The following is a 21,434-nucleotide window of genomic DNA, read 5'->3' as shown; positions in this document are numbered from 1 at the left end:
ACATTGTCCAAAAGTACTAGGTTGTGTTTTCACTCTAAATTTGTAATACAACGACTGTATGTTTAAATGTATTCAAAATTCCGAGATAAACAGTGATCAGATTTTTGCTAATCGTTGATGCCCTCAGAAAGCCATTTGGTTGGGATGTTTATTACCTCGTTTAGATCCATTTAGCATTTTATTAAAGCGGTAGTATTGCACATATTTTACATGAACTGTCTTGTATAAAGTCTTGATTTTAATCCAAGTATTCCAGACAAATTCTGGCCATCTTGATGTGCATCTGGGCAGTTATTTTTAAATTAATTTTCATTTCAAAGGTTACTGGGACATAAGAATTGCACGTATAGAGTTACCAGTGAAATTAAAAAGCTTTTGGGAATTCTACTTCCAATATCAGCTATTGCAGAGTTCCGAGGGTTCTATGAGCGACATGGGCCTACATTATAGTGCCTCTGCTTGAATATATCTTCAAGTTAGTTGACTGTGTCATTGAAAAAAGTACTGGGATTGTACGTTTTACTTCTCCTTGAAGTAGTTTCAGTTCTCCGCTTCAACTACTGGAAACTTGATGCGGGAGTGTGGGAGAGGATATCAGCTGATGGATGATAAACACCGCTAAACGCCGACCGGGTTCCGGTATCACTGCACCAGCAAAAACTTACCATTAGGGAAGTGTGTGTCGCTTAGCAACCAATTTTCCCAGTCGGCTAAATGGAGCTTTTCAGCAAACGACAGACGTAAACATACAGGGCACGCGCGTAGTGTCTTATTACCTTTATTATAAGAATGTTTTCAGTCGTGACTAATAAAAAGATATTAGGAAAACCCAAACGGGGGGGTATTTCTGTCAACGCCGCGGCGAATTTAACAGCCGGCGTCGAGTTACGCAAGGTGACGTGGTGAATGCTCCCGACGTTACTGCGTAAAATCCAGCCTCCCCATATTTGCGCTCTCGTGTTTCGTTGGTGATGCATTATCTAGTGCCTTCCCCCCCACGAGGCATGTCTTTTCCACACTACACCACTCCTGCTTCGTCGCACCAATTTACCGCGCCGCCGACCCTTCCCAGCTGAACAGGTTTGCCCGGCCCACCGCAGCCGCTCGGCAGCTGTGCCCCCAACTCCTGAAAGCAGTCCCCGTCATGACCTCCTCCTCCTCCTCCTCCTGTGATTTTGCCGAAATTCGCTAAATGGGATTCGTGGCTGGCCCGGGGTTTCCACAGCAACTGGCCATCCGATTCCATTATTTTTCTAATGAGGACAGCCGTTCGGATCTAACACGGTTCCTCGCTGCGCGTCTCTGATTTTTGGGCTAAATCTCAAGACGCGTCAAAGGTAAGTTAATTAGAGCTCGTAGCAGTTTAGTGCGATAATGCAGATTTATTTCGGCATTCAATGTCGGCTTTTCTTTTTTTTCTTAAAAAAAATGTGTGCTGCGCATTTTTCTCTCACGGATGTTTCACACAGGGATTGATAAGCTACCCCCCTCTTCACTGACTTGTATTTTCATTGTTGCACAGGCCATTCACTCGCACATTTGGCCAGTGCCACTCAGTCTGTGCCAGGGCTAGGTTGTTGACGATTTACTACGCCCCGCAAAATGCAAAGCGTTTGTGCAAATCTCTCATTTTTGTCTTGGCGATCATCACGAACACTCGGGAAGACGCAGCAAATCGGCTGCGCACAGAAAATAAAGCCAACAATCCATCGAAATTCAAAATGGAGCTGTAGCAGCACCTGTTTTGGTTCATCAGGCCGCATATGCGCTGTATGTGAGCCAAAGCCTACGACACTCACTGGAGCATTGTCCCTTTTTCATCATTATTATTATTTTTGTCCCGGTTCCCATTCACAAATCACTGTTTACGAGCCTTGTGGGCATCTGTTTAGCAAACACGAACAGTGAACGTTTTTGATTTCAATTTACGATTCTTTCTAATAGCAAAGACATTATCATTTTTGACAGCTGCTGATCCTGTAGGCAGCTACTACCCCACCCCGTGTTTCTTTGATAGCAGCTTTGCTCACAACAACTGGCGTTTAATCCCGTGGAAATAGAGTTTTAATTATGTGGTTAATCTATTTAGAGTTGGTTTGGGGGCTCTGGACGAGCTCCAGCTTATTTCCTTACGGCGGGGGATTCAGGTTTTTGGCTTGAATCATGGGAATGCTCAGTATTGGATGTTATCACTGGATGAAGATGCAAGCATTATGTTAGCAAATTATGAAAGAACATTTAAATACCTTGTTGAATTCTTACAAGTGCATTTCAAGCAAAAAGAGTGCAGGAAGTGGGTGAAAATGCATCATAATCCCCTCATGTGGCTGTGAAAGATTGAAATTTGATATAGGCCTGCAAAAATATATTTTTTTTAATGATGTAGGTCTACTTTTTTACAAGTTGCAACAACCCTAGATATCGTCTTAATACCATTTGTTTTGTCCAGTCAACCGTCCAAAACATCAATTTACTCTCATAACAAAGAAAACCAGAAATAAATGACAGAAGTGAAAGCTTCTTTAATGTTCAGTTGTTCATTAAAACTGATTAACTGACTGCCAGTTAACAATCAGACAGGCTGTTGTGAAACAGTATGTGTGTAAAATGACTTTTTCAAGAGAACAGATTCAAAAAGCAGACCCCGACTTTATTTTAAAATCCTGTAAATAATAAAAAAAGGCTGTGTGTAAATGACCTAGAATGACACAGCGTCATTAATAAGATATATAAATTTGTAGACTGAACGACTGATGTCCTGTAAAATTAATCCGGCTACAGCAGCTGTTCCTTTTAGTCCGGATCGCTCGCTGCCAGAGCCACTAGTTAAAGATGGGCGGAAGTGGGTTTTATCAGCTGAGTGCCACAGTGCCCCTCTCCTCTCCACTTATCTTCCTCCACTGCTTTTTTTCCTCGCCTTTGCTGAGTATGTTGGCTTCTAAGGAAGAGGGAAGATGAATTGAGACAGCTAGACAGAGACTTTCACTTTCCAAAGTCTGTGGGATTTAATCATAAAAAGAAATGGGAGGAAAAAAAACACAGAAAATCTGATTTGGGGAGTTACAGGACTAAAATTGGAGAAGGCTCGATAGTTATGCGACTGCATTGTCTTTTTCTCTCTCTGACTTTTGCTATATATAGATGATCTGTACGTTACGCATGTATCTGTGGACTGCATTGTTCATCATGCAACATCTATATGGGAATAAGACAGCGACACTAATGTGCACATTTCCTCTCGTTTTAATCTTGAGGAACCATCATTACTACGCCCCCACCACCACCACCACCCCCTCGCCTCCCCTCCTCTCCCCTCCCAAGGGCAAACCGTAATTTTCCCATTCAGCTGAAACATTGGCTGGAGCTGTCTTTCCTCTCTGCAGCACAGTGGCAACTGTTACCGTCTGTTGTGACTCAGTGAGGTTTGTCGTGGCCAAATGTGCTTATGTGCCTGACCAGACATGTTGAGCTTGTGAGCTCAGCCTTAGATGAAGGATTACGAAGGTTAATATGGAACTCCAAACGTTTTTTGGTTGTTTTTTTTTTTTTTTTTGGCAACCTATGCAAAATAAGAATGACAAAAATGAGAATGATTGCACTAAAACACTCCTCAACTGTAAGTAGTGCTTTAAAGCAGTCATTTTGTCAGAAATTCTTAGGATGGGTCCTTTGCATTATGGCTAATTATGCTATTTAACATTTAGGGACTTGATTGTGTCTACTGAAGAGATAGGTAAAGATGCTGTACACCAGAGAATATTGTTATTGGATGATCAAAGATTTAATGGTTATGTTACTATTTCAGTTTAAGTTGATGTAACAGACAACATCTGCAGTTTTTATTCTGTGCAAGAAAGCATTAAGGTTACTTGAAGCTCATCTACAGCTTCTGCATTATTATTCTGGTGAAGTGGATATCTTCCAGTCTTTTTCGGACTAAATTTTGTCATTGTTTTCTCAAACAATGGTTCCTTGTTGAGATGCGGGCAAAGGGTGGTAAAAAAAAAAGTGGGGGTGGGGTGGGGGCTACAATGATTGTAAAGGCTGCATAATTAGGGATTCGGCTTGAAAATAATTGCAGAAAAACAGCACAGAAGTGTGCTTTGTTGAGTGTGTGTAGATTAAGATATCCGTGAGACAATGAATTACAATGCAGAATTTCAGTAGGACTAACAGATTAACAAGTTTAAAGGTTTAACAGATGGATGCTACCTGGAGACAAACAAAAGTGGTGTATTTTCTCATTAAAAGCTAATCCACAGCAGCAATGTCAATGGCAATCTATCCCAACTGCGTTGAGGAAGCAAAGCTGCAACACAGCTGACTGCAGAAAATGTCAGCTCTGTAGGGATGAGGTTGAAGTTGGGATTCCACCAAGTCATTCTTTGGGGAAAACAGATGTTTTTCCCTTACAAAAATATCGAAGAGCTGAACATATTTACTGATAAAGGCCAGCTTTGACCTGCTGTGCACACGAGGAAATGTCAGGTATGACTGGCATTGTGGATAACTGTGCACTTTGACCCCCTTGTCACTTACACTGGAATCAGTATGGACAGGGTGCAGCATAAAGTCTTTCAGTATGCACAGAATCATTCAGTAGTCTTTCAAGATGGATATGAAAATGATAAAAAGTCATATTGGGGCACATGTAAATTGAAACAAATATTGGCCTGATGCGATGCAGTTGAAGAGCATGAAAGGTGTTAGGACTTGTCTACTTTATATCCTGCATTCCATTTAGGCAGCTGGCTATTATTCCTTTACTTTTTTCTGCTTTCTCCACAGCTTTTGCTCCCTGTTGATGAGCAGAAAGTTTAGATTCATAGGGTATCAAATCCTTAGAATCACTCTCCATACAAGGCAAATCAAGAACCGGTTAATTCCGTTTAACTTTATTTATATAGTCTCCATTGAGAACAACACGTATCTCAGTGGACTTTACAGTGAGAGCTAAAGAGGTTATATATGGCCTATATATAATATAGAGAAATCCAACAATCCAGAGCTTACCTTACAGCATGTCTTTACTCTATCTCTTGACATTTAAACCACATATTATGTAACAAATGTGGAACCTTTAAAAAAAAAAAAAAAAATACTGAAAGAGTGCCACAAAAATCCCAGCTGCTTACCTCAGCTTTAAGAAGTTTGCAAATTTGAGAAGACACTATCCATTCATGCTCGAAGCCAACTTTCTTTAATAATTAAAGAAAAGTATTTTTAATATTATTATTATGATTATTTGGCGCAAAGCAACATGAGTTTCTGTTTGAAAGAGATTCTGTTTTGCCTTCTTGCTAGATTGACCGCTTTTCTTCTGATTTGGTCATGACCCATAACCCACAGATCAGGTTTGCACGTCTTCACTTCTGTGCCAATCTGCTGAGCCTGTCATGAACTTGTCTAAAAATGTAATTAACACCAGTTGTGATGGGGCCAGGAGCATAAGGAGAGGTACACCCCGGACGGGTCACCAATCTGTTGCAGGGTTAACAGAGAGACCAGAAACCATTCATACTCACACCTAGATTCATCAGTTAATCAAACTCCATGCATGTCTCCATAGAGAACTCGCATGGAAACAGGAAGAATATGCAGAGTCCACACAGAAAGACCCAGGATCTTCTTTCTGTTGACAGTGTTAACCGCAGAAACCAAGATTCATGACAAAAACGTTCACAATATCATGCTGCACTTCCACCTTCCTGTACTGGCAAGTTTAATGCGATGCTTAAAGCTCAGTCAGATAATGACTGAATTATATCAGAATATTGGAGGGTATTCCTGTGGTATTTATTTTTTTATTGTTTTTGTTGTTCATCTCATCAAAGAGAAAAACTGAAGTATGAACTGAATGTTTGGGCCAAAAGTAGAGGTATATAGAGTAAACCTTGATAACTGTTACACTCCTGTCTGTGAAGTAGGTCACATCAACTGATCCACTACAAGATATTATCTTCCATGAGACAAAGTGCAATATGTAATGGTCTGTAATTGTATCTGGCGTCCTCATAAACACTGGGGTCAGTAATCTGCTTGTGTAGCGTCAGCCATTTCCTTGTTTTTTCCATTGATCTGCAAGTTGGAAAATAGTCCAAGAAATTTTCAGTCTGCATCTCTAGTCCTGGAAAACCATGAAAATGGAGCTCTCCTGCTCCATCTTCCTCCCTCTCTCTCTCCTCTATTCCTTCCTCCCACCCTGCCCTCCTGCTGCTCAGGTGCCTGTTCTTGTTGCAGTCGAGGTGTGTAGTGCAGTCTGCTTCATCTAAAACTGCCAACTCAACTTCACCTCATCTCTCACATATTTTCCAGATCTTACTTACTCTTTTCTTTTGCAAGACTCTACAATGTCTAATTCCATTCTCACCAATCCATAGTCTTTCATTTTATACCCCTATGCTAATGTGGTCACATGTTACCACTTGATATTAGGCCGTTGCAACACCATATTAGGAAAAGGCACAAGGCTCTGCTACAGAGCTACTTCTGTTGTTTACACAAACACGCCGGCTTTGAGGCTTCCGAGGGCGCTGTGGTTTGTACGCTGCTCTGCGAAGTACTAAACTAAGTGCTGGACACTGCAGCTCACATTAAACCTGTGTGTGAGAATCATTACTTCTCCTCATCAGTCTGAGATTGATCCTAATGATTAGTACGTCTTCCAAATCCATTTGAGGCTATCAAAGCCAGAATGAGCGAATCAGAGTTGGCTTGAACTCCTCTGCCGAGTGCTTACCCTGCTGAATTTACCACCAGGGAGATATCTGTGCAGTCTCCAAATTCACTGTGGTGCATATACTAATAAAGTTGAAGTGGTGAAATGTAAATTTGGCATGTGTGACACACATGGGTACATGTCATATGGCATTACTGATTTCCTTGAGATCAAAATGTCTTTCCTCTGTGGAATCAGCAATAGACCACAATAACGGGTAACGAGTGAGGGACAAGAAAGGTGTACTATGATAGACGGCAGAGTGGATCCGTGCTTGACAAATTCTGACCCTACCAGCCGATTGTCACGGCAGAAATGGAGGCTCATCAGACCGTTTTTGGAATTTTTGCAAGCCTGTGCGAATTGTAGCCTCAGCTTTCTGCTCTTAACTGAAAGGTGGTGCTTGCAGTGTGGTCTTCTGCTGCTATAGCCCATCTGCTTCAAGATTTGACGTCTTGTGGCTTCAGAGAGGTTCTTCCAAATACCTTTGTAACGAGTCATTATTTGAGTTACTGTTGCCTACCAATTAGCTCAAAGCAGCCGGGCCATTATCCACTGGCATTTGACATCAACTAAGCACTTTCACCCAGAGAATTTCCACTCACTGCATAGTTTCTCTCTTTCAGACCATTAACCATACTATGAGAAAATCTCAGTAGATTAGCAGTTTCTGAAATACTCAGATTAGTCCATGTGACACAAACAGCCATGCTATTTTCCATTTCGATGATCAGTTTGAACACGTTGTCTTGACCATGCCTACATGGCTAAATGCATAATGAGTTGCTAGCATGTGACTGGCTGATATTTGCGTTGATGAACAGGTGTACATAACAATATGGATGTTATGAAGTTTTCATAAATTTCCAGTCACACAGATGTAGTTTGACTAGGGGCAGCTGTGTCTAAGGAGGCAGAACTGGTCATTCACCAGTTGGGAAGTTGATGGCTCAATCCTCTAGGGAATCCCCTAGTAGCATATCGAAGTAACAGAGGACAAAATGAAAAGTTTCCCCGTGTGGTAAGGGCCCACTTTACATGTATCTTATCTTTACCTTTTTTTTCTTCTTTTTTTTTCCGTTGAGGCGGATGTTGATCATTAGAGGCGGTCAGTGCAACTGGCCATAATGTTGATTGCCAATGTCTAAAATAGCTCTTTAAATTGATTAACACAATTCCCACTTCCCTGTCCATCTTTGTCTGAAGCCCTATGAGCTTGTCTCAGTATGACTCAGTGTTGCACCATGGGATACATTAACCCCTCCACTGCACCAAATTACATCCTGGCAGGGGCTGAAGCGAAGCTTGCACGACTGCGCTCGTGTTTGAAATCGCTCGTGTACGTTCACACACGCATTGTAGCTTACACGCCAACACAGCTTCACAGTGGGAGCCTTGGATGTCTTTGAGGATTCCCGTACCTGTGTAATTAAGTTATAGTCACACATCACACTTAAAACACCCACTAAGCCTCAGCTGTCTGCGTTGCAGTATACAACAACCACCTACGCGTTCTTTTTACAGCCGCTGCCGGTTCCTTCCTCTTTCCCTTTTAATAAAACTCTGTCCTGTCTGTCAGACTAACACAAGTGTGTTGGAAACATTCATAAGGATACACGGGTTGCTGGAAAAAGGATATGAGACACAACTGTGTTTGGGTGTTAGTGTGCGACTGAGCTTAGTTTCCCAGAGACCAAGGAACAGCTGCTAATGCACAGAAACGCACACACTCGGTCTCGGTTCCAAAGGAACAAGACTGTTTCATGTGTGTGTGACTGTCTCTGTTTCAGCTGGCTTGAAATAGTCGGTCTCGCAGTGACTCACGCCGCTATGCCTGGAGGGGAGGATTGGTCTTGGTGTGTGAACAAGGCACTCTAACTTTCTGTGGGTGCACTTGACTGTCTGAGCATGTTTGTCTTTGTCTGCACTCGGGATGAAGGCGCACTCTTGACTTGTTGCATTTATCGGGCTGTAATAAATGTATTTGACATGAGGATGTGAAGGAAAAGCAGCAGTATAATTACCTGTTGGAGATGAAACTGTTTGTGTCCTTGTCAACTCAGCAGCATTAACACACGGCTTCAGTACGGCCCACAGCTCCTTTGTTTGAAGCTTTGTTTTCCACGTAAATGCTTATTGATTCAAAACAGATTGAATCAGACAGGAACGACCTTGAATCTATGCGTGTTTTTATGTGCCCTCTTCGTGGAGTATTTGCATGCTAAACGGTTTTAACTGAACCTGGAGCAGCTCCAAGGATACTCAACAGCAGACCGGGAGAGCTAAAATGAATGCGATGCTAGAAGCAAGAGGAGTTTTTCTTTTAGGAGAGTGAATGGCTAGAAACTGAAATGGGGTCGCTTCCTTTTCCTGAGTGAACTTCATTTTTCTTTTAATCGTCATCTTTAAAATGTACATTTGTACAGTCACACTGAAATGGTCAGATTTAGTAAACAATTAAGAAAATGAACACTGTATTTAAAAATAACACTGTATTAAATGTCTACTGAAATGGCATCAATAATTAAGGGTTAAAGCATTAGGATGCTTGTGGGTCAAACTGCATTTAAATATTAATAAGAATATCCTCATTCATATGCCTGCCTCTGAGTCAAATTTTGCTGCTAGGACTGGCAGATATGATGGCAGAGATGTTGGATGAAATTGCAAAAAAAAAAAAAACTAAATAAACACTTACTGAATTGGGATACTGTAGGGTTTTGTTTTGTTTTTTTGTTTTTTTTATAGCAGTGTACATGGTCTACAGTATACAGTGATGGCATGTATTTGACTTTTATTGATTAACAGAAGCAGTAGCAAAGCCACTTCGGACCTTAAAGTGCTGCTTACTCATCATTGGCTCTGGTCCCAGGTCTGCACATGGGGGCGGGCAAGAGCAAGCCCAAGGAGCCGGGCCAGCGCTCCATGAGCCTGGATGGTACCATAGGCACAGGCTCCGACAGCGGGCACTTCCACCACCTGGGACCCGCCCAGCAGACCCAAACACCCAACAGGAGCCCTGCCGTCGGAACAGGCAGGCGGGGGCATCAAGGGCAGCACCAGCACGCCCCAACAAATACTCCCGAGCTGGCTCTCTTCGGAGGAGTGGACCACACGGGAACTGTCACATCACCTCATAGAGGACCTCTGTCAGGTAGGAAAAACATTATCATAATGGGTTAGTTGGGGCAAAGTGGACAAGTTTATTTATGTAGCGCCTCTTAACAACAAGCCATGAAAAGACAAGATTTTTTTTAAAAAGTCACCTTTTTTTGATTGTATAAACATATAAAACATTAGAGTAGAATTAGAAAGATGACTCTGGAAAGTGTAAAGTAAAACTACTGTGAAGCTTTAGTCCCACATTTAAATAAAGTAAATGCAGCAGGAAACAGAAACACATCGTACCCTGATATGAAAGAACTGAGTGGGAACAAACAGTAACCTCCTGTATAATTAGTGAGCTTTTAGAAGTGCTTTTAAAGGCAGATTTTGTTGTTTCTCTTGGTTCCAGTCTTTATGCCAACACGAGCTAACTGCCTGTGTGAATGTGGTCGTGAAACGGATTCAATAAATCTGACGAGAACTTTGATGTCTCTGTCAGCCTACGGACTTGCTTTCAGTTTGAGATCACAAAAGTCCCAAAGTGGATGGGGGGGGGGGGAAGAAGCAAAATCTGATTCATAATGAGTCACATTTACACAGAAAAATATTTAAAAGCATCTTTTTTTTTTTTTTTTCTCACTATCTAAGAGCCAGACTTAAAAACTTCTTTTCGTCTTTGAAGCACCACATGTCACGCTGTCCATATTTTATTTACTGGATATATTTAAACTGTAATGTGCCTAAACCAGCCAGATGGCTGGGTTAATGTTGCTCCATCCAGAGAGCAAAGGCCTGCTGGTATATGAAGAACAGTTCTGCTGGTTGCAACCTACTGCTGCGCACCTAATGAGCCAATCAATGATCGGCTGAAGAATTCCCCAGTTTAGGTCTCAAGTTCATTAAATAAAGCTACATAGAACCCCATTAATATCATACCTTTGTCCTTCAAGGGCGGTCAGACAGATGCTGTCTGAATGTCAATATTTTTCATTAGATACATTTTCAGAGCAGCAGTAGAATACCTTAACATCCAACCCTGAAAAGCTGAAAATTCAAGGGCTAGGTCACAGTGCTAAAAATCACACACGTTATTCATTATATATATATTATTATTATTATTATTAGAATAATATTTTTATTATTCCACTGGTTTTTAACTGATGATTTTCTTCTTCAAATTTAATTGAAAAACTGACTGGCGACAGCCTGAGAGGGTTTGGGCTTGAGACAAGATGAGGGAATCTTTGCTAAATTAAATGCAGAACAGTGGTGTGCTTTTAAGTTTACCTTGTTTTTAGATCCCTGGGAAACCAAATTGTACCTAAAAAATAAATTTCCCAGCTCTGTTAAACCAGTGTCATTGATCTTAAGTGGAAATGCCCTTTTGTGTGCTAAATGTCTTTATTTCAGTGTCTGTATTGTTCCCCAAATGAACGTTTCTGTTTCTCCGTGGTCTCTTTCAGGAGGCGTCACTACATTTGTGGCTTTGTATGATTATGAGTCACGAACAGCATCTGATCTGACCTTTAGGAAAGGGGACCGGCTGCAGATTGTCAACAACACGTAAGAATCAAGAGTCATCCCACTCTAACTCTAGTAGTGATGCCACACAGTCACAGAGATGTGAATGAACAGATTTCTTGGTGCACACGTGATCTGTGACGCGCACATATGTGGACATGAATGAACACGCGGTGATAGTCAGATCTGGTAACTGTCGATCCTTCCCATCTGTTTACTAAAAGTGAGCAGAACAGCTCTGCGCTAATGCATTCTGTTCCTCATGGGCAACTGTGATCATCATAATCTTTTAAGAGACTTCAGAGGGAGCATTTTGTACCGAGATATAGATAGAAACAGGACAAAACAAAACAGGTTCAAGTGAAATTACGTTGTGTTTTTGGGGGGGGGTGATTTTTGCGAGTTTTTTCAAGCTGCTGTTTCTAAGCTAAACATCTGCAACATAACTCTCTTGCAGGTGTTTACAATCACAACAATTTTTTGTTTTCCTATGAGCTCTTTCTATAACTTCCTACTATAAGTCTGCTCTGCTGGTATTTATTGAGAGCCTGGCACTACATAATTGGGCTGAAAAGTAGAATAAATACATAATGAAGCATTACAAAGCAGTGCTTAGTAGTTAGATGAGTTTAGCCAGGCTGTATTTCTAAGGCCTAAAGTGGACATTTATGGAAGATAAATGAAATATATTCATACTCTCCTATAGTATTAGAATCCCACATTGAAATGGAAAATCAAAGTTAAATCAGCCCACTGTGTAATCCCACAGCTTATGCAGCTCGTCTGCTATCTGTCTGTGCCGTGCTGCGTGCCTTGCCGTGTCTCCTTGCTGCATTTTGATGTGTCTGCTGTGTCTGTTATCTCTCCCTCTCTTTCTTTCTCATGCTTCATGGTTTCTCCTAGGAAAAAGTACAGCTTCAGGTCAGTAATATTTAATGCAATAAAAAAAAACCCTCATGCAACCTTTTCTTCACCGTCCCTGCGATCCTTGCATTTGCTTCATCGTGAAGTGGTAAATAGAGATGGACTAATTCTATATCTCCTATATAAAACATATTGCATGTTTCTACATAGAGCTAAAGTTGAATCTAAGATGGGACAAGTGGAATAAAAGGTTGCCTGCATTTATTTTCCATCTTACCAATTTTTTTTTTTCTTAACTCCATCCTATCAACTTTGCGGGATGAGGTTTTTTAAGTTTCACTTTTGCAGTGTAAATGGCACTATGGTTTTCAGTCAAATGATGTGGAAGTTTAACTGGATGGATCATATCAGAGGGCACTGTTTCAAAGTTACTGGAATATTTCAGGGATAAATCCAGTAATGTTCAGTTTTTTCTCATTGGCAACAAATCCCATAAGTCCAAAGCCATTGATAAATGAATGCACGGTCTTTCCTACAAACTAAAGCTCAAACTGGTCCCCAATACATGTGCAGTTTCCCTCAGTTTACATCATTAAATCAAATTTTTTAGCTTCTTATATTCTTGGGTCTTTGAGCAAAAGACAAGGTAGAAGTTGTTCCTCATCAATGAAATATGGTGCTGATTTTGAATAAACTTTAAATATCTCTAATTGCCTTGTTCAGTTTTGTTCGTGATTGACTCTCACTCTCTCTTCATCTCTCTGTCTCTCTCTTTCCCTCACAGAGAAGGGGATTGGTGGCTCGCTCGCTCCCTGACAACTGGAGAGAGCGGTTATATCCCCAGCAACTATGTGGCTCCATCCGACTCCATCCAAGCAGAAGAGTACGTTATCCACTCTTTGTTCTCCTCATGCGATTTACCCTGCAGTTTATTTACATCTAAAGCTGGTTTTCAGTGCAGAACCTGCATGTAGTTGTGCTCTGCACGCATTTTAATGATCCATGCATGATAAGGCCATGTTTACAAATAAAGAGTACTGACATACAGTTCATACATATAATCCAAACGTAGCTCTGCATTCCTGCTCCAGCTGCTCAGTAGTAGCTCGTCACTGATCTCGCTCTCTGTGGCCCACTTTGGCAGGTGGTATTTTGGGAAGATCACTCGACGTGACTCGGAGAGGCTCCTTCTCAACCCTCAGAACAGACGAGGAACTTTCTTGGTGAGGGAGAGCGAGACTACTAAAGGTGAGAGAGCAGACATTTGCATCACTTCAGAGACTACAGTCATTATCATGAACCATTATCAAGAACAATTAGCTCTTCTGCCTGTCTGCAGTCGCGTAATGATGCATTAAATCAGCCTGAGTGCTTTTTTTTTTTTCTCACATTAAAACTATCTAGCAGCAGTGTTCGACCTGCACAAAGTGGCATTTCTTTATTTGACCAACAGGCTTTTGGCAGGCGTATTTTCGTTTTTTCAGGCTGATGACATGTGCAAAACGTGGATCAACATGATTCTTCTAAAATGTATTGTAACTGTGTTTAGGCCTCCCAAGTATAAATAAATAAAAATTATATCATACATACACTATGAGATTTGACATTTTGACAGCAGGGATTCGAAGACATTAAAAAGATTTCCACTGAAAACTATTTTTATGCTAAAGTGGTTTCATTGTTTAAGTAAAATGCAGATGCTCTCTTTTTTTCAGCTTTTTTTTAAATGCTTTAATGTGCCGTTTTCATTTTGGTGTGGGACAGTGCAAGCACAACAAATGTATGGGCTCATGTTTTCCCCCCTTTAAACATTTCGCACACTAAGCAATTAGTTGAGGTGGCAAAAACTGCTGATAAGTTGATAATTAAAACAAGAATTAGTTGTTGGCGTAATGAAATTGTGAAATGATCAGTTTTTCAGTTGTTTCCTTACACTCCATGACTATCTAGTAAAACTGTCTCTGTAAAACATGTTTAATAAAACCCCAAGATTTCTTAATTTTTCACACATTAAAAATGTGTGAGGTGGGCAAAATAATAAAGCGATGACACTTTTTCTGCCTCCCTGGAGGCTTACACAGAGTAGCAGATGTGCTTTGAAATAAGTAGATCTTCAGGGACTCAATTTGAAAGAGGTAGAACCTGCTAATTAAGTCATTTGTTAACTTTCACACTGGCCTGCGGCGCTGTGTCTTTGTTCTCTGGGCTTGTGGCAGAGTTTTGCATCTTTCGCTGAAAGTCTGCACTCAGATCTGGTCCCTGTGACGTAAACTGACTCTTTAGGGGGCTGTTTTGGAGGAAGTAAAAGGAAAAGATTGGAATGGGTTGGGCTTGTGAATGGATAGGGGTGAATCACTCTGCCAGAACTAGGTCATCTTAGAAGGTTGCTGGATTTTCCCCCGGCTATAGGTCCATGTTCTCCCACCACACACACACACACACACACACACACACACACTGAGAAGAGGGGAGAACTGTGAACACTTGTAGGAAAAAGGGGAGGATTTGGGAGAATAGGAGGAGCTGTTGGCAGAAGATGCCATGGCCTCTGGGTGTGTTCTGTATAAGATATCAAATGTGAGGCTCGCAGTGAGACAGAGATGAGCATGAACATGCCTCTTGCATGTTGAAAAAGATGAATCTTATCATTCAAGGTTCAGGCTACAAGCACTCACATTGTGACCCTGTTAAAGAAACCTTTCCTCTGAGCTCTTGACAGGTTTTTGTCTCTCTCATGTCACATACCTAAGAAGAAATGGTGTGAAGTGGCTAAATGCTGTAGTAGTTGTAATCATGTAAAGGCTCTTTAGCTTTCAGAATATGAATAAAGGATAATTCAGTTTTACATGTTTAGTTTTAAATCTGGAAGTGAATGTACTTGAGTAGTACTATAGTGGTGGTAATGATTTGGTACATTTGCTTGATGCACTTGGGGAAGTCTGTCTTTCCTGCTCTAGAGTTTCTTTCTAATGAGAGAATAGGTCAGTCAGTGAAACTCCAGATCGAACACAATTGATTTTTTTCATTTTCTTTCATGTCTCACTGTAAAGCTTAGGTTTGCTAAGTGAGTTCAGTCCTTTTTTAAATCGCATCAAGTTTGAGTCCTGTCACATTTCTAAGTTATTTGCATTTTGTTTGTTTTTACCTAATCGGCTATTTTGTCATCATTATTCTTGTGAAATGTAGTTTTGTGAAAAACTGTTGGACAAAACAAGGTTAATGAAACTTTCTGTAGTGGTGGGCAGTGGATAAGGACAAAGGCTTAGTTATTTGGCCATTAATCCAACCAGCAGGGTCTTAAATAGCCAAAGCGCAGCTGCTAGGAAACTCCAGAGAGCAGCTGCCAGACGGGCCAGGAGCAATGTGGTTTTATTGTTCTAACCTGTCTGTCTGTTTTTGTCTTGCTCACAGGGGCGTATTGCCTGTCAGTGCTGGATTATGATAACACCAAAGGCGCTAATGTTAAACATTACAAAATCAGGAAACTGGATAGCGGAGGTTTCTACATCACTTCACGCACCCAGTTCACCAGCCTACAGCAGCTAGTCTTCCACTATCGCAGTAAGTACTCGGGTGCATGTAGTCACCAAAAGTTAGGAAATGTCAACTGCATTGATGGTAACTCTTAACCTTTCCTCATTCAGAGCACTCTGATGGACTGTGCCACGCTCTAACAGATGTTTGTCCAGTGACCAAACCTCAGACGCAGGGACTGGCTAGGGATGCCTGGGAGATCCCCAGAGAGTCTCTCCGCCTTGACGTCAAACTGGGACAGGGCTGCTTTGGAGAAGTCTGGATGGGTAAGAATCCCTAACATACCTTAGCAGATGGGTTAAACTTTTATGATGCAACATGAGCATCATTTACCCTTTCTTGTTAAAACTAGGAAACCTTTTATATTTGGAGAGTAGGTGGACTAAGAGGAGTAAGGACAGCAGTTTACTGTAGAAGCAATGTCTTTTTGTCTGGCTTCTGACAGGTACGTGGAACGGTACAACACGAGTAGCCATTAAGACTCTAAAGCCCGGCACCATGTCTCCAGAGGCCTTCCTTCAAGAAGCACAGGTCATGAAGAAGCTGCGGCACGAAAAGCTGGTCCAGCTGTACGCCGTTGTGTCTGAGGAGCCCATTTATATTGTAACAGAGTATATGAGCCAAGGTAGCGCATGACAGCAGACTGTGTCAAGAGATGGTTCTCAGACCTGCTTGATACTCGGACAAATTCATAATCCTCTTTACTAATTCTTGTTCAAAAAAGGGGGAAAGGGATGTTTACATTTGACATATTATCAGCTTAGGTTTTCGTAAATTAAATAATATTGGGTTTGTGTTCACAGGCAGCTTACTGGACTTTCTTAAAGGCGAAGCTGGAAAGCTGCTTCGTCTGCCTCAGCTGGTAGACATGGCTGCTCAGGTAAAACTACAAAAGATCAGTGTGCTTAAGTGCATCATCTAACCACCAAGAATTCAATACTAAAAGGTGTACTACATGGAAATTTAAATTTCTCGTCCTCTCTCCTTCCAGATTGCAGCAGGCATGGCCTACGTGGAGAGGATGAACTATGTCCACAGGGACCTGCGTGCTGCAAACATCCTGGTAGGAGACAGCCTCGTGTGCAAGGTGGCTGACTTTGGTCTGGCAAGACTCATTGAAGACAATGAGTACACTGCAAGACAGGGTAAGTCTCCTCTTCCTACTTAAAATATTTACACTCAAATCAGAGAGAGAGAAGTTTGGTTACAGAAGAAAAAGTGACTTATAAGAATAAGATGTCCTAAAGTGTTTATAACATGCCACACTGAGTTTCATAATGTTTTCTTAGGAGCCAAGTTCCCAATCAAATGGACAGCACCGGAGGCAGCTCTGTATGGTCGTTTCACCATTAAGTCAGATGTCTGGTCCTTTGGTGTGCTGCTCACAGAGCTGGCAACTAAAGGCAGAGTTCCCTATCCAGGTAAAAGCTCCACCTGACAGGATAAACCCACATAATAATTTCAGTTTCTTATTCAAATAAAAAAAATAAATCGCGTTGTATGATTTAAAATAATTCAATATTTGATAAACCTCTTGCGCTGTGAGACAGAATTGACCAAAACTAGCTGATACCTTTCTACACATCCAATAGGCAAATCACATAAGTTGCACCATATAAGGTGTTTTAGCATACCCACAATTGCTGCACTACTGCAAATCTTCTCCTTTTCTTGCTACATCTGACTTGATCAGCTGTTGTCATTGATATCTGCTCTGCTCACTGATCAGGATGTTTCTGCTGCCATCCCAGCCTGAACCAGCTTCCCACCCCTGCAGGCTGGGAAGGTCCTGGATCAGAGCCATACCACAAAAGGATTTCTGTCCAAAAATCTAACTTACTGTTTTTCTTGACAGGTATGGTTAACCGAGAAGTGCTTGACCAAGTGGAGCGTGGCTACAGGATGCCTTGTCCAGCAGAGTGCCCAAGCTCCTTGCATGAGCTCATGCTTTCCTGCTGGAGGAAGGATCCAGAAGAGAGGCCTACATTTGAGTACCTGCAGGGCTTCCTAGAGGACTACTTCACCTCCACAGAACCCCAGTATCAGCCTGGGGAGAACCTATAGAACCGTATATCGAATTGAACCTGGTGAGAAGGGGAAAGGGCCTCAGCACAGAATGATCTGCACTAACAGACCTCAGAGGAGCTCCTGTTTAAGGATCTGAGCCTGTGAAACTCAGTTGTGAGGAATTTGAGATTCATCTGTGGAAGTAAAACCGAAATAGAAACCGGCAGAAGTCCCCTCATGTGCCATAACGGAACTTCTACAGAAGAACCTGAAGAACCTCCTTTCTGCAAGAACTCACTGTTTACTTCTCTTGCAGTAAAGAGGTTGAGCTGTAGAAGGCAAACTCTTGCTGGACTGACTGTGGCTCTGATTGAATCGATTGACTAAACTTGCGGGTAAATGTTTTGGAGAGATACGACCGATGTGGGAGGAATCAAATCAGGATCTACAGAAAGGGCAAGAGGAGAAAAGATAAAGCTCCTGTCGAAGAGAGTAAGAGGGAGGATATTTCAATCAGGCATGAGCTGTTTAGTGAAACCTCCCTCTTTCCCTCTTTTGTTGCGTCTCTACACCATCGTCTGGTACCTTTTCCGCCCACAGAAGAGCACTGCCCCTGTGGCTCAGGTGCCAAAGGAAAGTCTGTCTCTCTTGAAATCCTTTATCTCATTTCTTCCCCTCTTCCTCTATTTCTGTCTGACTTTCAGCATTTCTCTCCAGTTTTCTCAAGTGCTGCTTCTTCAAAGTGTCTCCAAATAACTCAGCTCTGGAACTCAACTTTGCATCTTTATTTTTCTGTTTACTTGGACAGTACTCGTCCTGTGGTTTCAGGTTTTGTTTTTGTGGCAGACAAAAGTATCTGACAACACTTTATTTTGTGGATTTTTCTGTGACTTTCAATAGACAGGCTATTAAAATAGCCATAATGGTAGTGCCAGGGTAAATGTACTCAACAGGCAGGTTCTGTAACACTTAAATTAGGTAACTTAAATTAACAATTGAGGGCTCTCTCTTGTTTAATCATCACCCTGTCCTTTTCTAGCTGTATTTCTTGACATACATAATAAACAGCCTGCTGGAACCAACCTTGATTAAAAGTGTCTTTGATGCAGATAGTGTCTGAGTGCTTGTTTTGATTGACTTAATTTAACTGGAAAGTTGCATTGAAATAAGCACTGTCGCCGTGGCACTAAAGGCCACCTTCAGTGAATATCTCTGAACCATAAGTGAGGGGAAAAGTTCCATCATTTATGTGAACTACTAAGAGGTTGATGATGCTACTACTGGTAAATATCAAAGTCAGGATGGGAAAAGCCTCTTTGGGCCTGTGCCAAACAAATCACATTTCTTTACTGCTATCCATGTATATACTGTTTTATTATCAATGGGGCTTCCTTGTTGTTGTGGGGTTTTTTTTAAACATACTATGATTTTTCTGAAATTAAAACTCCCCAGTAAACTCCATGCTAGCAAGTAAAAACAAACTGCTCAACAAGACAGGTTTTCATTTACCTCACATGTGTCGTCCCTATGAAATATGCAACCAGGCAGCCCTAATGAAACTGTAAAACTCTGATCAGGTAACCCCAATAAAACTGTGTTTATGACTTAAATATAAAAGTTGATTTATGAAGCCAGTTAGCATGTTTTGTTTTGTTTTGTTTTGTTTTGTTTTTTTTGTTTTTTTGTTTTTTTGTTTTTTTGGTGCCATTCTTCTCTTGAACATTGGCTGGGTTTGTATTTATGCTATACTTTACATCAACATGTGTCTGTTTACTTCATGTTCAGGTCAGGCCCGGAGATCATATACAGACTTCTGAAACTATGTTTCTTTTTCTTTTTTTTTTTTACATCTCAACCACTGCAGCCAGTTCTCACTGTCATATTGTACATACTGTAGCTGTACCATGTATGCCACTAAATGGCAGGGTTATGTTGGATGTCACACATTTTGCAGTGATTTGTTTCATAAAGTAGCCAATAGAACAGCAAGTGTAAAGTTGGAGGTTGTTGCCAACAAAAACAACAATGCCGCTTATCAAACTAGGAGGCATACAGCAATAAAATGAATATCATGAAAATATGATCCAGTGACAGTTAATGATGACTAATATTCTGAAACCACAAAAAAAGGGAAGTTGGGTTGTGATGCGATGGTTTGACATGATAAATGAGGTCAAAGATGTAAATAGTATCTTAAACAAATGACTGTGACTATCATGTAATTTGTTTTTGTATAGTTTCTTTCATTGCACCTCCATGCTGAGGTTTTTACAGTGACACGCCTGCTCCCAAAATATTAATAAGATGCTACTGTACATGGGGCTTAAGGAATGTTTCTTCTTCTTTTTTATTTTTAGCCATGTTCTATTTGAAGCCTCTGTTTCTGCAAAAGACAATTCAGAATTGGGCTTGAGATATTTATGTATATCTTTCCATGAACATATTAATAGTATGTTCCTCTTTTAGAAAGGGTAAATCCCAATTTGTTTTGACACTCTGAACTGCCTGCAAGTCATTGGGACAATGTCAGTGGGCCCATGACAAGTATGAGTAATGCCAAGGTCTGATTGGATTTTCTGTGCTATATTTAATAAGTGTCTCAGTCTTTTTTTCTTTCTTTTTCTTTTTTTTTTTTTTATAAATCTATGCAGTTTCAGTCTGAAATTCCTGCAACTTTATGGCCATTTTGTTCTAAAAACAAACTATGATCATAAACAGAAGGTGTGAGCATTTTGTAAGGACTTCTTTTGTCTTTCTTTCTTTTTTGTTCCAATGTAACAAGATTGAAATAGGTATTGTGCCACTTTATGTTGATCTTTAAATGTGCAATAAATTATATTTCAAATGTGTTTTGATAAGGGTGTGTGCTGGTGTGTGTGCTATCTTAGGATTACAAAATTGTGTGTCACACTACTTGTTATGACTCATTAACTTCTTCATAAAGTTGTCAGTATGCAGCACCATGAGCATGTGATGATCATTGGTTCAGTGTGCTGCAGTTTCTGGAATATTTAGGCCAGTGGGCTTACAGTATTAGATTTTTTTTTTATCTGATGTAAACCCTGTATGTTCAGATATATTCATTTGTATTTTATCTCTATACTATTTTCAACGTACATAAACTGTATATAAAAGAAAGATGTAGTAGCCACTATAAAGAAACCTGATTTTGAATTCGGCTTTTTAAAGTTAAAGCGCTAGAATCCTGGCATCGTTCACTTCGGGGGTTTTGAGCCGGAAGTGAACCTATTTAGGGGAGAGGTTGGAGTTCTAAGGGATCAGCTAAAGTTAATATGCTGTATTCATTGGGTCTTTATCTTACAATATAAAGTTCCATAATGCGACAAATGAAATGCTAGAATGTCATCGACCAAAAATAAAGCCCAGACTTCTTGGACCTTGAACCACACAGCAAGACATAATATGGCCAGATAATTACATAAAAAATGCACCAAAGCCACAAAGAATTTTCCAGCCTGCTCAGCAAATACTGGTCATTAACACCAACAGCAACTACTTTACACAGGACTACCATCACTGTCCTTCATGCATCTCCAGCCTGGTACAAAAGCAACCACAAGCCCAACTTAAAAACATAAAACAGATCAAGAAGCACATGGTGGAATAACTGCCTTCTTCCACACTTTTGCCACCTTGTGACCAAAGTCTGTAAAATCAGGTGAAC

General features: G+C 40.9%; 1 protein-coding gene across 2 annotated transcripts; it reads left to right on the top strand.

Moving 5' to 3' along the window:
* Nucleotides 1–852: 852 nt before the first annotated feature.
* LOC309706236 (proto-oncogene tyrosine-protein kinase Src-like) lies at nt 853–20,377 on the top strand. 2 transcript variants are annotated; one of them, XM_082532577.1, is made up of 13 exons: nt 854–1,337; nt 9,527–9,872; nt 11,287–11,386; nt 12,248–12,265; nt 12,993–13,091; nt 13,353–13,456; nt 15,620–15,769; nt 15,853–16,008; nt 16,188–16,367; nt 16,546–16,622; nt 16,734–16,887; nt 17,032–17,163; nt 17,598–20,377. In XM_082532577.1, exons 2-13 carry the CDS (start codon nt 9,599–9,601, stop codon nt 17,804–17,806), a joined length of 1,653 nt encoding a protein of 550 aa, XP_082388703.1. In that variant the 5' UTR covers nt 854–1,337; nt 9,527–9,598; the 3' UTR covers nt 17,807–20,377. The 2 variants fall into 2 exon arrangements, with proteins under 2 accessions (XP_082388704.1, XP_082388703.1); XM_082532578.1 differs by lacking the exon at nt 12,248–12,265 and having other exon boundaries at nt 853–1,337.
* The last annotated feature ends 1,057 nt before the right edge of the window (nt 20,378–21,434 follow it).

The sequence above is a fragment of the Aulonocara stuartgranti genome (genome assembly GCF_965226115.1).
Source record: "Aulonocara stuartgranti genome assembly, chromosome: 5".
Classification (NCBI taxonomy): Eukaryota; Metazoa; Chordata; class Actinopteri; order Cichliformes; family Cichlidae; genus Aulonocara; species Aulonocara stuartgranti.
The sequence above is the reverse complement of the archived record's forward strand: the minus strand, read 5'-3'. Positions and strand labels throughout refer to the sequence as shown.

Excerpts from the sequence above, each read along its gene's own strand:
- LOC309706236 (XM_082532577.1), top strand. The coding sequence starts at position 9,599 with ATGGGGGCGGGCAAGAGCAAGCCCAAGGAGCCGGGCCAGCGCTCCATG. Across the intron at positions 16,623-16,733 it reads TGGTAGACATGGCTGCTCAG|ATTGCAGCAGGCATGGCCTA; the intron begins GTAAAACTACAA and ends CTCTCCTTCCAG. Across the intron at positions 17,164-17,597 it reads AGGCAGAGTTCCCTATCCAG|GTATGGTTAACCGAGAAGTG; the intron begins GTAAAAGCTCCA and ends TTTTCTTGACAG.